This window comes from Lathamus discolor, chromosome 6 (genome assembly GCF_037157495.1).
Source record: "Lathamus discolor isolate bLatDis1 chromosome 6, bLatDis1.hap1, whole genome shotgun sequence".
NCBI classification, from domain to species: Eukaryota; Metazoa; Chordata; class Aves; order Psittaciformes; family Psittacidae; genus Lathamus; species Lathamus discolor.
Window position 1 is genome coordinate 30,835,198 of NC_088889.1, and position 23,523 is coordinate 30,858,720.

A 23,523-nucleotide genomic window follows, 5' to 3' on the forward strand; every position below is an offset into this window, starting at 1 on the left:
GAACTCTTAACAGTCCTTTAATGCATAGCTCCAAGTTATATGTCTGATCTCATTATAACAATGTCATTTTCTTTCCCCAAATTAGAAGCAGATAATGAAAGAAGTTATCTTGCTCTTGGACTGCTGTGCAAGAGGCCCTTGTTGGTAAACCCAGTTTAGGCTTATTCTTATTACACTGATCTACATGCAGTCACTTTCCTGTGAATATGAGAAGTTTAAAACTGTATTCAATACTCCATTTCCTCACTTATTACACAATTCCTGGTGGGCCAAAACCTCTGCCAGGGCATGGTCCTCTATTATTTACAGGAACTAAGGAGCTTAACCTTTTAACTCAGCTCAGAATGGCCTCTCACAATCCCTGAAGATATTTCCTTCTGGACACAGTCCATCAAACCCCTGGGAGCAGGGGGAAGGTACTGAGGTATGACCTGACACATGTTTGCCTTCTACCTCAAGACTCTAAGAAAAATAAACTGAGTGGGATTTTCTTCTTTCACATCTGCTTTCCAGGATGGGTAGTTGCCCTTAGCGCCCACCCTTTCTTTTGGAAGCACTGGGGTGGAAATGTTTGAAAAAAATGAAACACTTTGCTAAATATAACGAGAATTGGGATAAAACTCTGACAAGTGGGCACTGTTGTTGGGCTGAGCATTTTTCAGACTGATATCAAAATAATACAGGGCCAGTTAAGAGAAGCTGAACCCAAAGTTTTCATATTTCAAACTATGTAAATTGAAATCTGATTAAACTTCTTGTTTTCAATTCACAAGAAACACTGAAAGAACCAAACTGCAGTTAACAGTGTAGTCTATGCTTAACCGCCGGCCACAAGAGGGTACAATTTGTAAATTGTAAATGACTGTAATGGTCCCACGGAGGTTTCTCTAAGTGTCCTCATTCCTTTCTGAAGTCACAAGAATCCATCTCCAGAACTGCCTGAGAGAAATTCTGGCACAGCACTTCCCAGGGCAAGCCCCACAAGGGCTGCACAGGTTGTCAAACAAAGGTGACAAGTGCCTTTCTGTGCATATGCTGCCTGAGGTTTCCCTTCATTCGGGCCCATAACCTGCAGTTCTGACAATCAAATCTTTTCAAAGCTTTCCTTGCATTAGCCAGCACAACATGCCTTCAGCTACTTTAAGGGCACCCAAACAATACTCTGAAGCATCTGTGTTCTTAAGTAGTCCTTAAGCAACAGAGCCAGGCCCGAAAGCAAAGGCCGAATGTTTTACCTGAGCCACTGTGAAACCAAGTACCAGTTCTGTAGCTGGGCACTGACTTAATCACATGGCAAGCAAACTAGAAAGTGGAGAAAGGAAAACAGTGCTTGACTGGAGGCCCCCTCGTGAGTGTAATGAATTCTGGAGTGCAAGCTCATCATCTGTGGGTTTGGCTCAAACTAGCACTGGTATAACTCACTTTGATAAATATCAGTACTTGCTTTAAAGTATAAAAAGAGATCAATCTGATAGAGTATATAAATTGCAATGAGCTCCCGTGTGTGTAGCGTACCTAGAATATAAGGTGGACTCACACAGTGGTGCATCCGTAGGGTCCCAAATGACTACTGTGCTCGCGTATTTTAGGGAGATCTGTCAAACATATGTTCAGATGTTGGCAGCAGTGGCAAAAGCAGAGACTCGACAGCTTCTGTTTGTTACTGCGATTGTTAGATCCTACCTCTGCCTACGGAGATCCAAGAGCCGCTCAGACAGAAGCTGTTTAACTTCAGGCTCACTCAGCAATGCGTGACAGCAAAAAAAGGACGGAAGGAAAGCACCCCCCTGCGGGATGACCACCCCGGCTGCGCTCGTACAGCAGCCACACAAGCGCGACCCTGGGTGAACACAGCCCCCGGGCGTCTCCTGCGGGGGCAGCCGGGGCTGCGCGTCTGCCATTGCCGCCCCCGCTCCCGCGCGGCTCCCGGAGACCCCCGTGCCGCCGCGACACCGGGCACCTCCGGCCCGGCAGCGCCCTGCGCAGAGCGCGGGCAGCGGCGGCGCCGCCGCCGGGGGCGCTGCCACCCTGTGCCGTGCCGCCCCTCCCTGGGCCCAAGGGAACGGCCCGGGCAGGGCCCCACGGCTGTCCCGCCCGCGCAGCTCCGGCAGCGATCCCGGCAGGGCAGGGCAGGGCAGGGCAGGGCACTGCGCTGCGGGGGGGCAGTGCGGGGCGCGGTGGTGCCGGTGCGGAGCTGCCAGCGCTCTGTGAGGCCACCAGTAGCGCGCCGTGCCCAGAGAGACGGGCCCTGCCCGCTGCCCGCTCGGGGCCGCTGTCCCTTTAAGCACTGGCGGGCGGCCCGTTCCGCCGCTGGCTGGGAGACCCCGCGCCTCCAGTGAGAGGTGAAACCAAGATGGCGGCCGCGCAGTGACTGAGGCGGAGCCGGAGGGAGCCGGGCTGGATGGGCCGTATCGCGCCGTCGCTGCTCGCCCCTTCCGCAGGACAGAGCGCCTCTCTGCTGGCCGGGCTGCTGAGTGCCTGGAGCGCAGCCACGTCGCAGGGCGCGCAGAGGAGTCGGGACTGAGCCACCGCAGACCGGGAGGAGGAGGAGGAGGAGGACGAGGAAGAAGAACATGGCGGCGGAGTCGTACTGGGAGTGAAGCCGCTGCCTGCGACGGGAGCTCATGGGGGAGACGAGGTGCTGAGCTTGCCCGCCCGCTTCATCCTGCTCCGGGACAGGCAGCGCCCGCAGGCCCCGGCCAGCCCCGGCGGGAAGGAGGGCGGCTCCTCTGAGCCCTGCGCTGACGGACTGCGAGCGAGGGGCTTCGGGCCTGGGCAGCTGCGGCACAATAGAGCCAAGCTCCAGGCCCGAGAGAGCGGCCCCTCTCCCGCCTGCCTCCCCTCGTCTGCTTCACCCCGGCCTCGCCAGCTTCCCGCCTGCTTCCCTCGCCAGGGCCCGGGCCGCCAGGGTCGCCTGCTCTTGTCACCCCGGGCTGGCTGCCCTTTGCCGCCCGTGCCATCTGCTCTCCACCGCTGCTTCCACTCCCGTGGATCCGCTTCTCCTCCAGGAGCCCTTCTTTACCGCCTCTCCTGCCTGCCCTTCACCCTGCAAAGAGCCTCTCTCCTCTCTGCGGCTCTCCTCTGCGCAGGCTTATTCGTCTTTTGTGCAGCGCCTTACGGTGCCTGGAGCAGCTCCTTTTTTCCATCTCCACCTCTTTTCTCATTCCCCTTTTTCCTCTGAGCCCCCCCCCCCCCCCCCCAACCCTATTACCCTCGGTAATGAGGAGTCCCTTGGAGCACTGAAGAGGAGTAAGGAAAGCTTGCTTGGTGTGCCTGCGTGGGGCTACTACCTTGTCTCCCGCTCCCCTCCTTTGAGGGGGGCCTAGCCGCCGAGTAGCCTCCTGCTTCTCCAGCAGTTGTAAGCCAGAGTGGTGGCTGTGTTGTGGCAGGCGGCAGGATGACTGACACCCGGCGGAGGGTGAAGGTTTACACGCTAAATGAGGACCGCCAGTGGGACGATCGAGGCACGGGGCATGTGTCCTCTTGCTACGTGGAGAGGCTCAAGGGCATGTCCCTGCTAGTCAGGGCAGAGAGTGATGGTAAGTGTGTATGTCTGACGGTACAGTCTTTCCTTATCCTACCCAGAAAAGGAACTGGGCTTAATTTTGTGTCTGTTGCCTTAAGGTTTTGCTGCGTAATTCTAATGTGATTTCTAAAAGCAACTAGGCTCTAACCATAGTTCATTCGTGGTAGGCCAAGTGAAAGACATGAAAGATTGCCATGAAGTGCAAGCATAGTAGGCACTTAGTGAATAGTGTGTTGCATACTAAATACTTGAAGCTCGTATTCTAAAGCTGGAATGAGTTTGGGGATCTAGTGATCACTATATGCCGAATGTACTCCAGTTTCAAAACTGATAACTATGATGTGTCCTTCCTTAGATGTTTCTGGAAATGATCTTCTCATGAATGGAGTTGTTCAAAACTTAGATCATGTTTTTAGCATAAATTTTTGAAAGGTGATTGGATGGCTAACACCTGTCCACCCCCCCCACCCCCCCATCCTCCCCCTCCACCTTTTCTTTGGTAGCAAGAATTATGCAAAGCATTCTAAAAGCTATCAACAGTTTTCAGAGCACACTTGTTACAGTAGTAAAGACAGTACAGTGGACAGAACAGCATTTTCAGAGGTTTTGTTTTTTTTTTTTTTTAATGGAATGGTATTTCTGAGTCCTTCAATAGTTCTAGATCTTCCTGTAAATAAATTTAAAACGATAAATTATCAAATTTCTTCATATTTTCTGAGCAGCATGTGACAGTTGTGTAGGTTGAGTAGTAAGTAGCATCTACCCCTGTAGCTACATGTTTGGGCTAGTCTTGATTATTGGTTAAGTGACTTCATGACTGGTATGATAAGAGTAGATTGTAAAATATATACTTTGCAGTATCTAGCATGTATCATTTTAATAGTAAAGTCTGTCAGTGCCTGACTTACCACTTCATTAGATACACTGCTGGCTGTATCTAGTGACTTGTAGATCTAGTTGTAGCTTGTGACTGTCAACAGACCTTGTAATTTCCTTTATTTGGCTTTGTCATTATAGGAACTAGGTTGAAAAGCATCTTGAGAATCATTACCTCTTACTGTTTGAGAAAGTACTTTGTGATTATACTTTAAAAAGTTGAACTGATAACTTGATTTTATTTTTCACTAAAGAAGTTGCATTTATAGTTTGGCCATCTTCATAGTATAACAGAAATTATTCAAAATGGTAACAGACTTAGTTTCATTTAAGCGTGAGAAGGGAAGTAAAAAGAATGTTATCACTACGTTTTTTAGGCTGATCTTTATTTTTTATTGTAGATACAGTTGCTGTCTACATAGTTGATGTGCTTGTGTTTAAAACCTGTTATGTCTTCTACACACTAAATTTCCTGTTTGTTTCGTTGTTTTTTTTTTTTTAATCTTTTTAGAAAAGAAAGCAAAAGAACTGCAGTTCATAACCTGCCTGTGAAGAAACAGCCCATTCAAACTAAAATCCCTTTATTGACTTTTTAGTTGGATATGGATACTTAAGACTGATTAGAACCTGAATTGGGCTGTTGTTGCCAGCTTCTTTGTTGTAAATGAACATCTGTAAGAAAGAAAATACAGAGTGGTATAAATGATCCCCAAAAAAGATGAAGTCATTATTTGTGTTGCATAGCTAAGATATTCTGTCAAAGCAAAACTGTCTCAAACTTACTAATAGCACCTAATACATGGAAGTATGTTTAATGGGACGCTCGCATTAGACTTCTCTCAAACAGCATCCACGTATTTCAAGAGTACTGAATAATATACAGAGCTTAAGTTCTTAATTTAGTAGGTAGTATCAGTCCTGGGTAAATGTGCACTCTATTAATAGGCTGTTTTTCTAACTTGCTTTTGTAAGCACCTTGTAAAATCGATTTATTTTGTTTACTCTACGTGGCAATTGTTTACAGGCTGATTTTGAAGGCAAGCATAGTCATTTTTACGTGTGAGCAAATGTTTTGGGAAAAGGTAACATCAGACTAGTGTTTTAGGTACTATGCAATTTGTGCATTCTCTTGCATGCTTTTTTAACTAAATGAAGTAATTCGCTGTGATTTCTCTTACCCCTCTCTCCCTCCCACTTATCAGAAACATAAAAGTACTGGGAACCTGACCTTATACATCATTTGTCTTCATGTTTCTATTGCGTTCTTGTATTGTCTTTCTTTGTCAGCTCCTTCTCGTTCCACAATGAAACTTCTTCCTTTCTCCTTTTCTAAACCAGCTTTTCCTAGGGTTAGAGCTGAGATTTATCCTGTGCGTGCTGCTGTGTTCTTACTGACTTACTTCAGGAAGCTGACTGAAAACCTTGGGACCTGCCTAAGTTAAAGGCTCTGTTTCCTGAGTGGGGGAGGCCATGGGGGATGTTAGCAGGAATTCTTGCTGTGGATGAGAAATTGCCGGTCATGTGAAAGGGCCAGTTCGGCTGTGCATGGAGTGACAGCAGAATTACCAGAGGTTCGTTTGACTGACCACTGGGGCTAGCACGTAGTTCAGTCTTTTGATTGGGCAGCTGTGGCTTGGTGTAGCTCCATAGCTGCTTTCCGGGTGGCTGAGATTTTATGGCAGGGTCAGGGAGTTCAGATAAGGGAGCTACAATCTGTATGCCAAGTCCAAGGTAAGCGATCATTTGAAATTGGAGGAGTAAGAGTGTAATTTTTTTTTTTTTTTTTTAATTTTTTTTTTTCTTCATCTATAGGAGTAATTGGGTTTTGGTTTTGTTTGTTTGTTTTTTCTTGGGTTGGTGGTGTTTTGGGGTTTTTTTGTGGGTTTTTTGTTTTTTTTTTTTTTTTTTTTAACACCATCTTAAGAATTGAGAGCAGTTGAATAATTTACATTGTTATCTGAGATACCTAGTGCTCCCAAGGCACTAAACTTTAAGAATCATTGCAGGCTATTTGGAGTAATCTCTTACTGTACAGAAATAGCATAAACTGCTTTCAGATCAGATATATTATGCTTTTAAACAGGGAATTGGTTTTGGATTTTTACACTTAAACAGCTGTTAATTTTTTTACTTAACACCCTGAAAAGTTTCTCTGTATGATTCCTAGTTGCACTGTATGCTACAGGAGTTGCAATAGGGCAACAGTGAACTCTTTTCTTAAAAATAATCACCTTCCATGTGAGTTTCTGTGTGTATTTGGAAGCCTTTGGTTTCTTACCTGTTTCTCACGTGGTATTTGACGCTGTGGTGGCCTCCCTCATTCTTGAAATGTCTGTGTGCTTCTAGATTTTAACTGCATAGTTTCAGATCACTTTTTTTGTTCTGAGCCCAGATGCATGAAGTGACCTCTGTAATGAACTTTTCTGTTCAACTAAGTCATGTTAATTTGAGGGCTTAAACTTTTAATTGAAGCTTGCTAGTCCTATAACTAAACTTTCTGACAAGCCAAAGTGAACTCCCCCATTGGAGGCCATGTTTAATGACTTTAGTCACAGGGCAGGCACCCGCATCCTCACTCTTTCTTTAGTCTAGTTATCAGTAACTCTATAATACTGGCAGAAGGCTTAGCCAAAGTTTGTCTTAAGTTTGTTTTACCTTGCTCTGAACTCAAGGGTTTAATTTTGTTTATTTATAGGAAAGCGACACCAAAAAATTTGTGGTTATGTTCTTACTTTAGGTTAAAATACCTAAAGGGGGCCTACAAGAAGTCTGAAGAGGGACTCTTTACAAGGACATATAGTTGCAGGACAAAGGAGAATGGGTTCAAACTTAAACATGGGAGATACAGGTTGGATACTAGGAAGAAATTTTTTACTGTGATGGTGGTGAGGCCCTTGCAGAAGTTGCCCGGAGAAGTTGTGGCTGCCCATCCCTGGCAGTGTTCAGGGCCACGCTGGATGGGGCTTTGAGCAACCTGGTCTAGTGGAAGGTGTCACTGCCCATGGCAGGGGATTGGAACTAAATGATCTTTAAGGTCCCTTCTAACCCGAACTATTCTATGATTCTATGAGAACGACACCCCTTACCCCTCAAAAAACCCAAACCAAAACAAAAATTAGCCAAACAAAACCATGGGAGTTGGGTGTGGGGGTGGGAATTTTTTTGTTTCTTTTCTCCTGGTTCTCCCCTCTCCTTAATGTTTGGGTTTGACCCTTCAGAAATATGTTAGACTGATGAATAGTCTCTTACAAATGCAGAGCGCATTCCTGGACCTCAGTTTGAGCTGTTTCCTGTATTTCAGTGGATTGGTTTCTGTGAATCACTAGCAGCAGAACTGATCACAGAGCTTAAACTTCTTTGTGCATCTTGCAGAAAACAGCTCTTGAGTTGAAGTTTTCATTTAAAAAAACATGTTTGTACTGGTGCGGGGAGGTGAGTGGCACTGTACCTTTTCTGCTTTTGAGAAAGGATCCATTAACAGATGGGAGAGGAGCAGTGTTCCGTATCAGCAGGTCTTTTCCGTATGTATATGTATAAACAAGTCTGCAGATTTGTTGATGAAGACTACTGGCTCAGAATCTTTGAAAATAGCATCGTATATCTGTATGTAATCTCTTTTGAGCAAGTTGTTCTCTGTACACACATGCCTTTCTCAGCATAGAATGGTATAGTTACACTAACAAAAAAACCCAGCTGTGCCTTTTTGTGTTACAGTGGCAAATAAGAGAATTCTGTAAATCAGTGTTTTCTTCTTTATTAAGTGGCTTCAAATGTTACTTTCTGGCACCAGTGTTTTGCAGTTACCTTTATAAATTCATTCAAGGATATAATTAGATCTGCATAATTTGGGGGAGTTTATTAAAACCATAGCTTGTATTAAGGTGAGTTTTCAGGTGTTACGTAACTATAGATACTCATTGAGTCAGTGAAGATGAAATGTTGTTGGTGTATTTTTATAAATTAGGCTGGATAATCTTAATGTATTCTAGCGTAGTGCCAAAAGAAAAATATGTACAGAGAAAGTAATTGCTTATGACAAATGCGAGATTAAGCATCTTGATCCATGTTTAGGAATCAGTACTGATACTGACTTTGAATGGAGGAGAACTTTGGTTTTTGTATGTTGAATTTCTGTAACCTTTTTCCAAAGTATGTATTTGTGTTACAGATGTCTGTTACTGTTGCCTGGTTCATGGAAGCGAATAAGGGAGACCTAAGACTGTCTCATACCAGCAAGGGGCCTGACCCTGTAAAACTTAGTATAGGAAAATAGGCTCACTAAACTAACTAGTAGAATAGTCACTGATTTTTGAGTAGTTGAACATTTTAGGAGAACAAATTGCACGAGTGGAACATCAGATCCTGCAGAAGGATGGGTTGGGTTGGTGCAGTTATTAGGTGTAGGGCACCCCTTTTGCACTTCACTGTGTTTCTATTTCCAAATTTATGTTTTTCTAGTTATGAATTGCAAGTGGTGAGGAATAGGTTGAATCATGTAGTAATGAGAAGCAAGTCAAGCCTTATAATGCTCGATTTGTCTTTCCTGCAAACATCAGGTTTAGCAGAAGAGAAGAAATGTTCTTCTGTGGTAAGTGTAGTAAGGAGGTCATTCTTTGGTGTTTCCTTCTAGCCTGGAAGATGAAATGTCTTCATTCATTGTCTTCCAAGATTTTTATTTATTTTTTTTTTTAAGTATTTTGTCAAACGTGGTGTTCAAGACTGCTAATTTCAGGATTCCCATGTCTGTAGATGTGTGTTCAGCAGTTAAAATATAATGTTGAGTTTATCAGTTGCTTTAATTGCGATTCTGATTTGTATTTGCTGCTATTAAATATTTCTAGATAGTAAAGAATTTGTAGAAGTTAGTCAGCTGGGTGAATAGCTGAAAATAATATTCTAAAACTTCATGTATTTGAAGCTGAGGCTTTGAAACTGAAAGTAAGATTGAAGTGAAATAGTGCCTGTAAGAGATGATTATAACAGAAAGGGAATGCTGGTTTTAGGTGTTCACTAGGCAAACCCAAAATGCAGAGCTCAGGACAGTGGCCTAAGTACTAGTATATTGGAGTCATCAGTAAAGCTCATCTAGGATGTTTTCCTTCTCTGTCCAGCTGTCACAAGGGTTGCTACTCTAAGCATTAGTTTCTGTATATACTTTCCAGCAAAATAATGTGTTTTAGCTAAACTTCAAGAACAAACACCACATGATTAGCAAATTTCATACAAAACAACTGGGGGTGACCTACGAAATACAGTTATAATGTTTTTTGTGTGCTGATTTTAAAATCTCTGAAAATGCTCCCTGAAAAATCGTTACTCTGAATAAGAGGTTCAAAATCCAGTCCTCAAAACAGGCTTGAATGTTCTGTACTATGTGAACATTATATTTGAGGGAAAAACAAAATACAAAGCTGTAGAATGTGGTTTTCACAGGCTCGTTGTTGGGAGGAAGGGTGTTACTACTTGTGGAAAGAGTGATCAGAAGATTCATGTTGAAATTAGAATGTAATACACATGTAAATAGTACACATGTAAAATGGAACTTTTTTTTCTAGGTTCTCTTCTTCTGGAGTCGAAAATTAACCCTAACACTGCGTACCAGAAGCAACAGGTAAACATACTGCTTTTTCTCACATTTGAAGGCAGGTTCTTTAACCTCAGCAATAGTTGGTTGGGTTTTTTTACTTCTATTTCAAATTGTATTTTATGTTTTTGTACCAAAAATAGGAGACAAAGTAGTTCTCAGCATTTTGTACATTTCATGATATACGCGTTATTTCTCTGCAGTGTTTGTGAAGTTATCTATATAACTTGCACTCTGTTTTACATCAAAAATTGCTTTGGGAGAGACAGGCAAAGCATAGGTGTGAAAATCACGAAGTAGCTGAGGTTCCTGAGGATTATAGTATCAGAAAGAATATCATCTGGCTTTTTTATTTATATTTCAGACACTACAACTTGTGATGTGTTTTCTTTAAGACTAGAAGGCTTTAAAGCAATTTACATATTTACCTTTGTTTTTTGCTTCAAGATGGATATAGGCTACTAAAGCTTTAAAGCATTCTCTATACACAAAAGCAGCTTCTCGCCTCTAGTTTGCACCTTTCTTCAGTTATTGAAGCCATACATTGTAAGCCCTGAAAGAAAGTTGCTGAGATGGGTGAGAAGTGAACTGTAGGTCTTGAATTTTGTTTTCTGTTAATCTCTGATGGATGCTGAGAATTACCCTTAGAGGTTTAGAAATGTTAAACCAGATTGTATTTTGTTGCCTGTCTAGTCAGCTCAGACTTGCTAAAATCTGGTAAGGTGCAGTTAATGTATTAAAATACCTTTCAATCTTCACCTTTAATAGTTTATTATAAGCATAGATGTACTTTAGTTTTGCTCACAGGCAGACCCAGTGGTTGTGCAGCTGCTTGTAGGATTTTATGTTGAACTGAATGAGGAGAACCAGTCTGGGTTAAAATACCCTTCATTGAAAAATTTAACCTCTGTCAGCCCCTTGGTATAATTTGTAATGCACCATATCAGCAGTCAGTACTGAATAACTGATAAGGCCAATGGAGAGTGGAAAATCAATTGCAGGGAGTAAGAAAAGACAAGACCAGCAAAAATGCTGAGCAAACTATCTCTTGGTTGTAATCCTGACTGGCCTGAGGTCATGGTTCTATGATACAGTACTCAAGCTTTAGGACTCCTAAAACAGTGTTGAGTATTTCACAGCTTTATGGGAAAAAGTGCTGTTCTAGTGTAAACTTGCTTAGCTGACTCAAATCTGTCGAAAAAGCATTGAGGGGTGAGCCTTGTATCAATAGGCTTTATGCCGTATCAAATGTGAAGCTTACTTAAGTAGGCATAAAATTGTCAGATCTGTGCAAACCCCCGCGCCTGCTTGTGAGCGCAACAGTGTTTCACACCTGTGGTCATGGCTACTCTGGGTCAGAGTCAGTCATGCGGTGTGATCTGGCACTGCACAAGTCAATACTGGTGATTGTGAAACTGTGTTTACTGAAATTAAAATATTAAACTTGAATCTGTCCTTTTGAAACAGCACTGTATGTGTTCTGTGCAGGAGAAAGAAAATTGCTGTTCTTAAAGCTTTCAGATGCTGCATAGACAGAATTTATATTTGTAGGTGGATTTTTCATAATACATAAGCCAAGCAGCAACTAATATAGATTGAGTGTAGGGTTCCACTCTGAGCCTTAGAAATACCAAATCTTTCTTGGTGTGTGTACTAAGCCTACTTTATAGCACATTCTCCTTTATGTGAGGCCTTCTTATATTTTCCTTTAGTAAAAGACGAGTGCAGAGTTTAAACCTGATTCCATATGAGCTAATCTTGGAAATTTAACAGCTGAAAGGAAGAGTTGCTTCTTTACAGCTGCTCTTATAGAACTCTGAACTGCCTAAACTCACTAAATCACTATACTCCAAATTCCTCTTCAAAGACTCCTAACTGTCTTCGTGAGCAGAAGTTTCAAGCAACCTCACACAATATCTGTTTGTGGAACTGTGAGATGGAAGAGTGAGAAATCTTTCCTTTTTGGCTTCAGGATGCCACTTAGGTCACCTAAGCTACTACGGAAATTGCAGCCTGAGGTGGACCTTCGAGTTTGCCTGCCAGTTGTGCTCATAAAATTTCAAGAACGATCTTCTAGAAACTAAGACTTAAAACTTCAAAGTAACTTCTCAGGGTTACGGTCTTACCAGACTTTTATTTTGGAATTTTGTTGTGAGGGTGAGCCTCCATTCCATTTTAAAGAAGTATGTAGCAGTACAGCTGTTTTTACTGTGACGTACTTAGCATGTGCCTTGTTGGCCTTCAGATGTCTAATTGAACTAATGGAATCAGTGGATAAGGTCTTTGGATGACTTGTCTCGGCTGACATGAGGCTTGTAAGAAGAAACAATCTTTTATTGGACCAACTAATATAATTTGTGATTGGAAGGAAGGAGAGGTATGATAAGTTCTTGGGGAAACTTTCAATGCCAGTTGCTTTGGATTCTTCACCAACCCTATAGGTAATAATAGGATTGTAATAAACAGTGTAATAAACAGTGGAGTTCTTCTTCAAGAACTTTGTAATAAACAGTGAAGTTCTTCCACTGGTGAAAGAACCTTCTACCTACTCTGCACTGTTAATGCCACTATGAAAATTATTGTCTCATTAATTGTTGGTATCGAAAATGATGCAATCTCAGGGTATATGTCTGCATATTTTAACGATAACTGTCACAGCTCAGAACATTATTTGTCAGAATGATAGTGTGAAGACCTGAGTACAGGTTTGCCTTCCTGCCACTTTTGTCTTGGTGTGTAAGACATCCACGGAATAACAAATAAACCATCCCCCAAACAAACAACAACCATGCCAAATAAACAAAAAGCTAAAACAAAACAACAGAAGCCATACCCTGTGAACCTGACATAACATTTTGTCAAATTGCCTGCTTTAGATTTCTTGGGGTTCAGGGGTGAAAGCATTGACTGCCCTTTATTGTGGATTAGTCAGGTCTCTGTGTGCATATAAATATTGATCTGATCGGTGGTAGATGAAAATGTCCGCCCTTTGGAAAGGAAGAATACTTGGTAGATCTTGGGATCTGCCTGGGGACGCATTTTTCATACATCAGCACTGTCCTGAGATACTTCCCCTGTCTTCCCAGACTTACCTGTCATCTGGAGGTTTGGAATAACTTGTTAGAGAGTCAGATAAATTAGATTAAGTCAGATAAATTAGATTAAGTCTTTCTGTCACCATGAAGAATCATTCTGCTGCGTTCATGAAGAAAGATGTGTCTGTGAACCTGACCAGTGGAAGTGTTTGGATGCTCTGATCTGCATACTCCCTGGCAAACTCGTCTTTACTTATACTAGAACTAGAAGAAAGGAATCCGTGTGAGAAAGACAAGCTGGAAAGAAAACATCTTGAAAAACTAATGCTTTGTGGGTCAGAAAAAGGACTAATATTTCTTGTTTTAAGGTATGATTTCTAGGCAGAAGATTTATTCTGAAGAAGTAAAATGTGCATCAGTATGACTCAGCCTCCTGACTTTTTTTCTTGTTTAGGACTGTATGCTGAATTTTATTATTATTCTTATTTTTAAATGTTACCATAATGATGATGATAAGTTCAGTATGGAATATACTGAATTTAATTATGGGTAAGTAGCACAGAGCTTAAAATCAAATTTTGTTTGGTAAGGGGAATTTAATTATACAATAGTTGCTGGACGACATACAATACTTAGTTTAACTCTTCTGGTGTTGTATTCTTAATATACGAGTAAAGGTAGAAGATACTTTAATTGTAATGCCCTGGTGAAGTCAGTTTTACACACACTTCAGTTCATGCTCTGTTTCTTACATTGTTGTGTTTTTTTTAAAGTATTAAAATGTCACAATTCCAGAATGCTAGCGACAGAGGTGCTGTTCTAAAGTGAACATTCTTCAGAAAATGAGTAATTGCATTAGTATTTTAGGACATTTCCTCCTATGCAACCTTAGAGGAGAAATAAACTCTATATACTTAGCATTTATCTAGCAAGAAAACTGATATGGGTGTGGACTGGGGTATATACTTTTAAATATACTTTAAATATTCTTTGGCAGCGCTTTAGCTATAGAACAGTAAAGACTTAAATTCTCAACTTTATTTTAAATACATCCACATACATCCTGTAACCCAGTGATGAAATATGTATTGCATCCCCTTTTGTGCCTGAAACAAGGAGGACTTGAGTTGCTTCCAGCTGCAAAGTCTTGCCTCTGCACTAGAAACTTCAGGGTCTTGTGTTCTCTAATTTTGCAGCCCCTTTTTCATTTCCTCACAAGAATACAAAACTTACATTCATCTAGAGTACCTTCTATTAACTACGTAGTTCAGAGGTGGTTATCCTTGTATAATGGAGAGCAGACTTGCTAATAACAAAACTACATTTTGAACAGATCCAAAAAGGCACTGGCAGAATACTCTTGAGAAGATGAACTTCCTGCCCTTGCTGTCAGGACAAGCGAGCCAACACAACAGTGAAACTATTTCAATAAAATTTGTGCCTATTGTAGCTAAGATAGTAAGGAAGAATGTGTGGTTTTCCGGGTTGAGAAGAGAAACAAGGAGAGTGACTGCTCTTGGGTTTGGGTGGGTTGGTTCATCTATTTCAAATGATCATGTGTTCCATTATCTTCACACATTTTCCAGTGAAATCCAATTTTTCTGCTGTTTCTGGGTATGGTCGCTATGCTAGTGAGTCCCTTCTGTTACAGAACTAATAAACTGGTTTTTATTTCATGATTCATGGGAATGCAGCTATGAAATTGATAACTGAAAAGTCACATATGATTATTGAGCTTTCATAGAAGCTAATAGAATACATTCTGCTGTAAGACTGAGAGTGCTTTGGTACGTTATCCCAGTTTTTGGGATAACATTCAGATATTCCAGTTTTAGGTGAATGAATGCACAAAACCAAATGCAGAAGTGAACCTTTATATTACATTACTAGGATGGGATTTTATAGCCAGAAGATCCCGATGTAACCTAACATGATAGCTGTATAAATAAACTTAAAAATCTTGGCTAGCACCTGTAGTTTATTTCTGAAGCAGAAAACTGCTCTAGGAAATTGTACTTTTGATTGTAAATATTTAGCTAGCAAGATGCTGAAAGGTGGCTTGACATGTGGAAGTGTCTGCAACTGTTTACAATGTAAGGGCTCTCTGATAAGGAAGACAGCAGTCAGGCAGTCCAAGAGGGGGAGGAGCAAAATTCCTGTGTTGAACTTCCAGTGGGATCCAGGAAAGTTTCACAGGCCTAAATCATTTGATGACTAGTAGGAAGATATTATTTGCTTCTTAAGACAGAAAGCAAGCATTTATGAAAGACCTGTGTAATTTGGGAATCGCTACTTCTTGAGAGTAGCTTGAATCTCACAGGGATGCCAAGAGAACATTTTAGAGCTGCTGTGAAGACTGATAATCATTCTCCCTGGATATGAATACTAGTAGGAGGCCACTGTCAAACAATAGTAGTTTTCTTTATTTTACCACATTAGGAAAGAAAGCTTAAATCAATTTTACAGCAGAATCAAATCCTGAGTACTGATTGCTCTGAAATTCTTCATTATGAAATCCCACGGCTTGCTTTGGAGATTGTATGAATACTGTACAATGCACCTGCTGATCAGCTTGCTAATAATTAACTAAAACTGATTGAATATCTAATAAAAGTGTGACCTCTGCTGAGTGTTAGTCAAGAACTTGAGATCGATGGTGTGTATTCAACAGCCTTTCTGTTAAGGAAAGTGAGACTTTTGGTAGTAATTTCAAAAAAAATGTGAGGGGAATCACATGGTAGATACTAAGCCTCATCCATCTAAATACAATTGCCACTGTATTCTGGCTTAAACTATTGCAGTAGTGGTTTTGAAGTTCAGTTTTGTGGAAGTGAAGTCTTAAATAAAGCTGTAGCACACAGTAGTGCTTCCCTGCAAACCCCTAACTGTAACCAACAAAACTTGCTCCATGTGGGTGTGATACAGTGAACGATCAGACGAGCAGCAGAGGAATCCCCAGCTGTATTCTGAAGAAGTTTTGCCTCAGGCTGTATCTTTATAAGGATAAGAATGCAACCTCTTTAGTAGAAATGATATATGCCTCTTTATGGGAATGTTATATACGCAGGTCTTCTAACAAGAGGCCATGATAAGAATTTTTCTTAAAATTGAAAACTCCTGGTTATATGTGAGCAGTCATAATGAACAGTAACGTGGAAGGAACAATAATGAACACAAATTTATATAAATGGTCTTAAGGAGACAGCAAATTTTGTATAGGCTAAGAGAGTGATGATCCATTCAACTGGCACTATTGTCAAAATATTTTTTTTGTGAAGCAGCAAGTGATTTTCAAACAGAATAAGGTTGAGAACTCTATATAAATAGTTTCCTGATTATCAGCCTATTTAAAGAAGATCTTGCCAAGAACTCAAATGCATCTTTTAAGAATGTTAAGAGCTGGAATGCCAGGATTCTGGCAAAGCACTCAGTATAAAAGCCTTCAATGATAAAACGTGTCCATGTTTATGGCATAGTTCACACAATATAGCTATGGTTTAATACTGTAGTTCCACATTTTAATTGTTTTTAATGCCAAGCTAGACAAGAACAGATTTCAGATGTTTGTGTTAGTCATCCCGTCCAGTTCCTTGTCTAGAGACTAACAGTTTGTATGTAATGAAAAAAAGGGTATGTTTTTGATCAAACTGAGCCAGAACTGCTTTTATGAATCATACAAGATTGAAGATTTTATGCTCAGAAGGGTAATGTGCAAGACTCATCTCCTTACCTCTCTAACTCAATAGCTCCTTTTCCTAAGCGTTTTTATTCACACTGCTGTTTTCTCTCTGAATGGGAGAGGCAGTCTTGAGAAATTTTGGTTGCTTTTTTGGAGTTGCAAGAAGTAATGTTTGGCATTTGGAAGCAACAGATAGTCTTATTCCATAGCTGAGAGATCCAGAGTAGATAGTGGATTCAAATTACACTGAGGAGATTTCAGATCAAACACATAGAAAGATTCCTTTAAATAAAACAAGCAGAAACTAGATTTTTATTAATGCTTTTTTTATCTATAACTGCATCTAGAATTCCCTTTAGTCACTTCTCGCTACATATATGTCTTGTCATGCTCTTCTTTTTGATGATTAAAAGCTTTGTATGATTACGGAAATAAAACTACATTAATAACTGCGTGCATTTAACAGTGAATTTAAACTTTGAACTGTATATTGCACACCAGAGTGAAGTGGTTTTTCTCACTTTGCTTTCTCTTTAAAAGCCTTTTAAGGCAAGGAAGAATGTACAAATACTCCTACTAAAGATCCAGAGAGCAGCAATTGATAGATTTCAGTTGAGGCACTGATAAGAATCTATGATATGAAATCCTTGTGTGCTAAGACAACAGATAACTAATCATTAGAAATTTTTAATGTTGGCAATTGGAAAATACTTTTCTGATACTAATATATGGAACTTGAGTGTTACGGTTTTGTTGCTCAGTTTATTTCAGCAGGTTTTGGTTTGCTTTCCAAAGAAGGAAAAAATGAAAAATCAGAATGTGTAGAGGTGAAAAAAAGTCTGAATTTCCCTATATGATAGTAGATGATCCTGTTTATAGGAACGGTTGCTGTACTATAGCCAAATGCGCATCTGTATATCTGTGACTATAATTTTCAAAGCAGCTTTACCTTTGTGTCTTCCCTTTCATTTTTTTCTGTCTTTCTCCCTCTATTCCACCTGTCCCCAGAAGAAAAAGACAGACCGACCAACTGACCTGTCTTGGTCCTGTGCTGGATTTTATTCAGAGACTTAGAGCTTTTGTTTATTCAGTTTACCACAGTTAATATTATTAACACTGTCCTTATTTTTGTTCTTTTAGTAATTTCTCTATTTGTTAGTCATGTTTTTATAGAGAAAAAAATTACATTTTTATCTTCTTTTGGAAACAGCCTGCTTAGAAATTTAACCACTTTTACTTAAATGGTGTTACAATTAGATAGGAGCGTTGCAAGTTCTGCTAGGGTCTACTTCAGCTTTAGCGTCAAGGTTTGGTTTTTTTAAAATTAAGTAAGTGCTACTCAGTGGGAAGCTGCTGAGGCAGCAGCCTTAAAATTTCTGCAGTATGAACACTAATTGCAGAGATTAATGTATTACAGTTTGAACCTGATAGTTCCAATGAATACTGCAGTAAGGGACGTCCTGTTTTTAACAAATGGTTAAAAAAAAACCCACCACAATTTTCTTTAGGACCTTCCTTTTCTAAATTTTTGTAGCCTGCTATTTTTCTGGTTCTGTAAGAGTCAGCAGTACTAGGTGCTGTCAATCTGTTATTACCAGAGTATTTGCACCATGACCTGTCTTGTAGAGAATAAAGTATTAATTGTGACTTTCTTCTTCCTTTTGTATTTTGGAGGTGGTCTTCCTAAATCCCTTTCTTCTGTGTACCACCTCTTCCTCAACCCTTTGGAAAAGGAAAAGGTAAACTATTTGCCATTTGCAAGGTAAAGCCATTAGTGCCTCTGAAGCAGTATAGCTGCTCTGGTAATGGCAAATTGATTATATTGTATTGCTTGACTGAATCCTAATGGAGCTACCTTATTGTGCTCTTTAGACTATAGTTAAAGGAGTTTTCTAGTAAGTGTATATCAGAATCTCAGTGTAAGTTTTCTCTTTATCCTCAGTGTTAATTTTAATATTTGAAATAAATTAAGCCTAATTAATAAACTGTCTTAAACTTTATCGATGTCCGGCAACTTTTAGTGCTTTTGCAAATATTTAAAAATAATTCCTTTAGGAATAATCACTGTAAGCAGAATTTATACATAATGATGCAAAAATACTGTAAGTTATGGCTCTCATTGAAATATAAGTAGAAAAATTATCATGTCTTGTGCTAGTGAGTAAATGCATGCTTTAGCATTTAATTAAAATAATGCAGTTGCATATATATGTTTGATGGGGCTGTATTTCAGCTAGCTGTTACAGGAAGACAAGAGACAAACTAAAATTGATTTGATATGTAAATAATGCAGATTATATTTTCTTCTCTTTTCATGTTTATTTTTTATTCTAACAGTTGTTTAGCAGACTCTCTGTAAACTACTCCATCGAATACCTTATCAGTGTGCGATATCACTGTTTGCAGCATCAGCTTCCGCTTCCATATATTGTTTTTGCATGCAATATGAGGGCTCTGGTAAACTCTTGAACTATTCTAGTAAGTAGATGAGAGCTCTAACTGTCTGGGTAGTAAACATAACTACTCGTGGTCTCAACTAACTTGTAGAAATCTAGGGCAAAACATCCTTTCAGAATTTGGAATGTGTAAAAATGGTGCGTGTGGTTCAGTGTAATCCGTATGCATACTCCTAGGCAGTTAGCTGTGTGCATATTGAAGTTTCTGTTCTCATTTACAGTTTGTAGGCATCTTGGGGCTGCTTTTTAAGCAGCTGTTCTGTGCTTCTGCACAGTGACTTCTGGGGCTTGTAAGAATGAGAAGAAAAAAGAAAAGGATCATAATTTAGTTCCTATGAAAGATGTGCGGTTTTATGTGGTCCAGTTGAAACAAATTAAAAAAACCCAGGCAAATCAAAACCAAAGCCAGTTGCTTTTGTTACCATGTTTTATCAGAGGATTCATTGGGGTAGAAGTACTTATTCTAGATCAACCTTTTTAAGATTTACAGTATTATGGTAATTTGTATTAACTAAACCTTTCAGTATGTTTCTGGAACTTCCTTAATTTATGCAAAAATGTTTGTAATTCTGAGAATCTCAGAACTTATAGAAGTCTTGAACAGTACGAGATTGTAGTGTATTACTCTCCTGGTAGATGTTAAACTGTTTTTATTTTAAATTTTTACACTTTATAACACTCTTCAGATTTGCAAAATCTGAAATAACAGTGCCTTAAAATACTTTTTGTCTCTTTAAAGGATACCTTGATTGTGTGGTCTGAAGCTGAAAATTATGATTTGGCACTTAGCTTTCAAGAAAAAGCAGGATGTGATGAAATATGGGAAAAAATATGTCAGGTAAGTTTGATAAGATTGAGACAGCTTAAATCATCTTAATGTTTGTGTTCAGAATTTTTAGACTGTTCTAAGAGATGAATCTGAGCACAGTGGGTAGGAAGTACAAGCTATCATTGTAGCCACCTCCCCCAAATTCTGCATTTGTTGAGTTTGAAAACTTTCTTCTTCCTCCAGAAATTTGTTATGAACTTAAAGTATGTCTGCAGTGGTTTTTTTTAGAGTATTTTCAGGTCTTTTTAGCTCTATTACTGCCCAAGAAACTTTAGCTCAAAAATGAGTGCTTAAAAAGTTTCATAACAATTTATTTTGTAATTACGTTTTCCCAGGATGGCCAAAAGGGAAGAGGTTACCTGTCCACAGTTTTGCTGTAGACAGAAGAATGTATGTGAGCTGTTAGTGAATTTTATAACATATTTCTCATAGACTTAACCATATCTTACTCACATTTCTGTTTCTACATTTCTCGTTCTTCTCTTCCTCTTATCTCATTCTACTGTTTCAGGTGAGGGCAGTATTGAGTTTCTCAATAGAACTTTTCCATGTAAGTATGACAGTATGCTTCTGTTGACTATCAGAGTATGGAAGATTGAGCTGATAGTTCCTCTGAAGTAAGAGATAGCTCTATTCCTTCATTATCCCCTCAAAGCTATAGTTCTTGCAGTTTAAAGAAATGAACCTATTTATATATAGCATATATGTATTTTAATATGTGCTAATTAATTAATTGTGTTTTACCACTATGACCAGCTGACTATATAGTCACTGAATCAGTGTTGTTTCTGGGTAACATTTGGTCAGGTATTAACTGTTGACCAATACCTGGAATATTTTAGTCAATGTATTCACTTAATTCATTTTGTCAGTTCTTGTTTAGGTTTTTTTTCTTCCATTCCAAGCATTACAACTTCTCTCAATTTCTGTGCTACATTAGGTGGCATTTCTCAAAATTTGTCTCTTTCTCTCTTTATGGACTCTTCTGTTCTTAACAAACCTTGAGCTCGCTCCACTGTCTTTTGGACTTTGTTCTCACTGATTTCAGAAAAAAGCAAAAGAAATCTGATTTTACAATTGCATGTGTATAGATCATTCATTTTTTTAGAATTTAAAATTAAATCAGGAAATAAGTACTACTTATGTAAATGAGTACAGAAACATTTCCAGGAACCTGAACAGTCAAAAGACTGAAAGTTGGTGAAAGAAACAAATCGGGGGAAAGGGGAATTTGTGTTCTTGGGAAGCATGCAGATAAGATGCTCAGTTTCATCAGCCTCATGTAAAGATCTAGTATTTTTGTAAGAAACCAGTGTCTTTACATCTTGTTTTGAGGCCATGCTATTGTATTGTGTCTAGTGTAAAGCTTTTAACTTTCCTCAGTTGGAATCACAGAATCATAGAATAGTTATGGCTAAACCATGTCACCCAAGGCTCTGTCCAACTTGGCCTTGAGCACCGAGAGGGATGGAGCATTCAGCACTTCCTTGGGCAACCCATTCCAGTGCCTCACCACCCTTACAGTAAAGAACTTCTTCCTTATATACAATCTAAACTTCCCCTGTTTAAGTTTTATCCCTATACCCCTTGTCCTATCACTACAGTCCTTAATGAATAGTACCTCCCCAGCACCCCTATAGCCCCCCTTCAGATATTGGAAGGCTGCTATGAGGTCTCCACGCAGCCTTCTCTTCTCCAGGCTGAACAGCCCCAACTTCCTCAGCCTGTCTTCATACGGGAGGTGCTCCAGTCCCCTGATCATCCTCGTGGTCCTCCTCTGGACTTGTTCCAGCAGTTCCATGTTCTTTTTATGTTGAGGACACCAGAACTGTACACAATACTCCAGGTGAGGTCTCACGAGAGCAGAGTAGAGGGGCAGGATCACCTCCTTCGACCTGCTGGTCACGCTCCTTTTGATGCAGCCAAGGATACGGTTGGCTTTCTGGGCTGCAAGCACACACTGCCGGCTCATGCTCATTTTCTCATTGACCAACACCCCTAAGTCCTTCTCTGCAGGGCTGCTCTGAATCTCTTCTCTGCCCAACCTGTAGCTGTTCCTGGGATTGCTCTGACCCAGGTGTAGGACCTTGCACTTGCCATGGTTAAACTTTATAAGGTTGGTATCAGCCCACCTCACAAGCGTGTCAAGGTCCCTCTGGATGGCATCCCTTCCCTCCAGCATATCAACCGAACCACACAGCTTGGAGTCATCGGCAAACTTGCTGAGGGTGCACTCAGTCCCACTCTCCATGTCACCGACAAAGATGTTGAACAAGATCGGTCCCAACACCGATCCCTGAGGGGCACCACTTGTTATTGGTCTCCAGCTGGATGTGGAGCCATTGACCACAACTGTTTGTGTGCGGCAGCCGTTCACCCAGTTCTTTATCCACTGAGTGGTCCACCTATCAGTCTTGACATCTCTTCAGTTTAGATACAAGGATGTCATGTGGGACAGTGTCGAATGCTTTGCACAAGTCCGGGTAGATGATGTCAGCTGTTCTACCCCTGTCTGTTAGTTCAATTATCCATCCAAGGAGGTCTCCTGGCCCTCCTGCTGCACTTCCTTCTAGTTAGGATGCAACACTCCCTAGCTTGTAGCAGATGATCCTTGAATATCAACCAACAGTCTTGGGCCTCCGTCCCCCCTAGGGCTATATCCTATGGAACTTTACTAAGCAGGTTCCTGAAGAAGCTGAAATCTGCTCTCTTGAAGTCCAGGTCAGTGAGCTTGCTGCACGCTCTTCTCACTGTCCTGAGGATCTCATCATTATTATTTAAGTTATTACTAAAGCTTCTTTTAAAAAGAAAACTTTGGTACTACTTATACTGGAAGTGGTTGCTGATGTATAAGCAGAACAGTATGTGGAATTTGACAGCATTCTGGATTTCACTGTTAAGTATAGGCTTGCTGCAATCCATGAAGATTTTCAAGATGAAAAAGAACAGTGACTTCTGCCAGTCTACACAGCAATGCTTTTCTGGTTGTGACATACCAGACGCCAAGCAGATACTACAATAAAGATGTCATTAAAGCTGAAGCACTGGTGCCCAAGCATCTGTTTCTGTTTTCTTTCCTCACTAATTTGTACTTTACACAGTTTCCTTGGTGTATCTCTAGAGAGATCTTTGCAGGTCTTGTGCCTTGTTTTGCTGACAGCTCCAGATTTCCACTACTCTTTCGTTAATGTTGGTTTGGTGCTTTCTGTTCTTAAGAGGGGATTCTGTACCTCTGTTGAGTATTTAGAAAGTATGAAGAGCAGTTAAATAGCCTATTGATAAATGTTTAAAGTTATAACTGCAATAATACTATACTGGTTTGGATTTGAAAATCTGTCTGCAGAGAATCATAGAATTACTGATTGTTTTGGGTTGGAAAGGATCTTAAGATCGTCTAGTGCCAATCCCCCTGCCATGGGCAGGGACACCTCACACTAAACCATGTCACCCAAGGCTCTGTCCAACCTGGCCCTGAACACTGACAGGGATGGAGCATTCACAGCTTCCTTGGACAACCCATTCCAATGCCTCACCACCC

At 40.4% G+C, this 23,523-nt stretch overlaps 1 protein-coding gene across 3 annotated transcripts in view; it reads left to right on the forward strand.

The window, feature by feature from the left end:
* Nucleotides 1-2,159: 2,159 nt before the first annotated feature.
* PPP4R3A (protein phosphatase 4 regulatory subunit 3A) overlaps nucleotides 2,160-23,523 on the forward strand; it is a 45,682-nt gene continuing 24,318 nt past the window's right edge. The window contains exons 1-4 of one of the 3 annotated variants that reach the window (XM_065685698.1): nucleotides 2,160-2,638; nucleotides 3,390-3,539; nucleotides 9,958-10,013; nucleotides 19,896-19,994. In XM_065685698.1, the coding sequence (XP_065541770.1) occupies nucleotides 3,398-3,539; nucleotides 9,958-10,013; nucleotides 19,896-19,994 (297 nt within the window). In that variant the 5' untranslated portion in view covers nucleotides 2,160-2,638; nucleotides 3,390-3,397. Of the gene's footprint in view, nucleotides 3,540-9,957; nucleotides 10,014-13,509; nucleotides 13,571-18,374; nucleotides 18,440-19,895; nucleotides 19,995-23,523 lie in introns of those variants that run through there. The other 2 variants (XM_065685697.1, XM_065685699.1) reach the window with 2 other exon arrangements.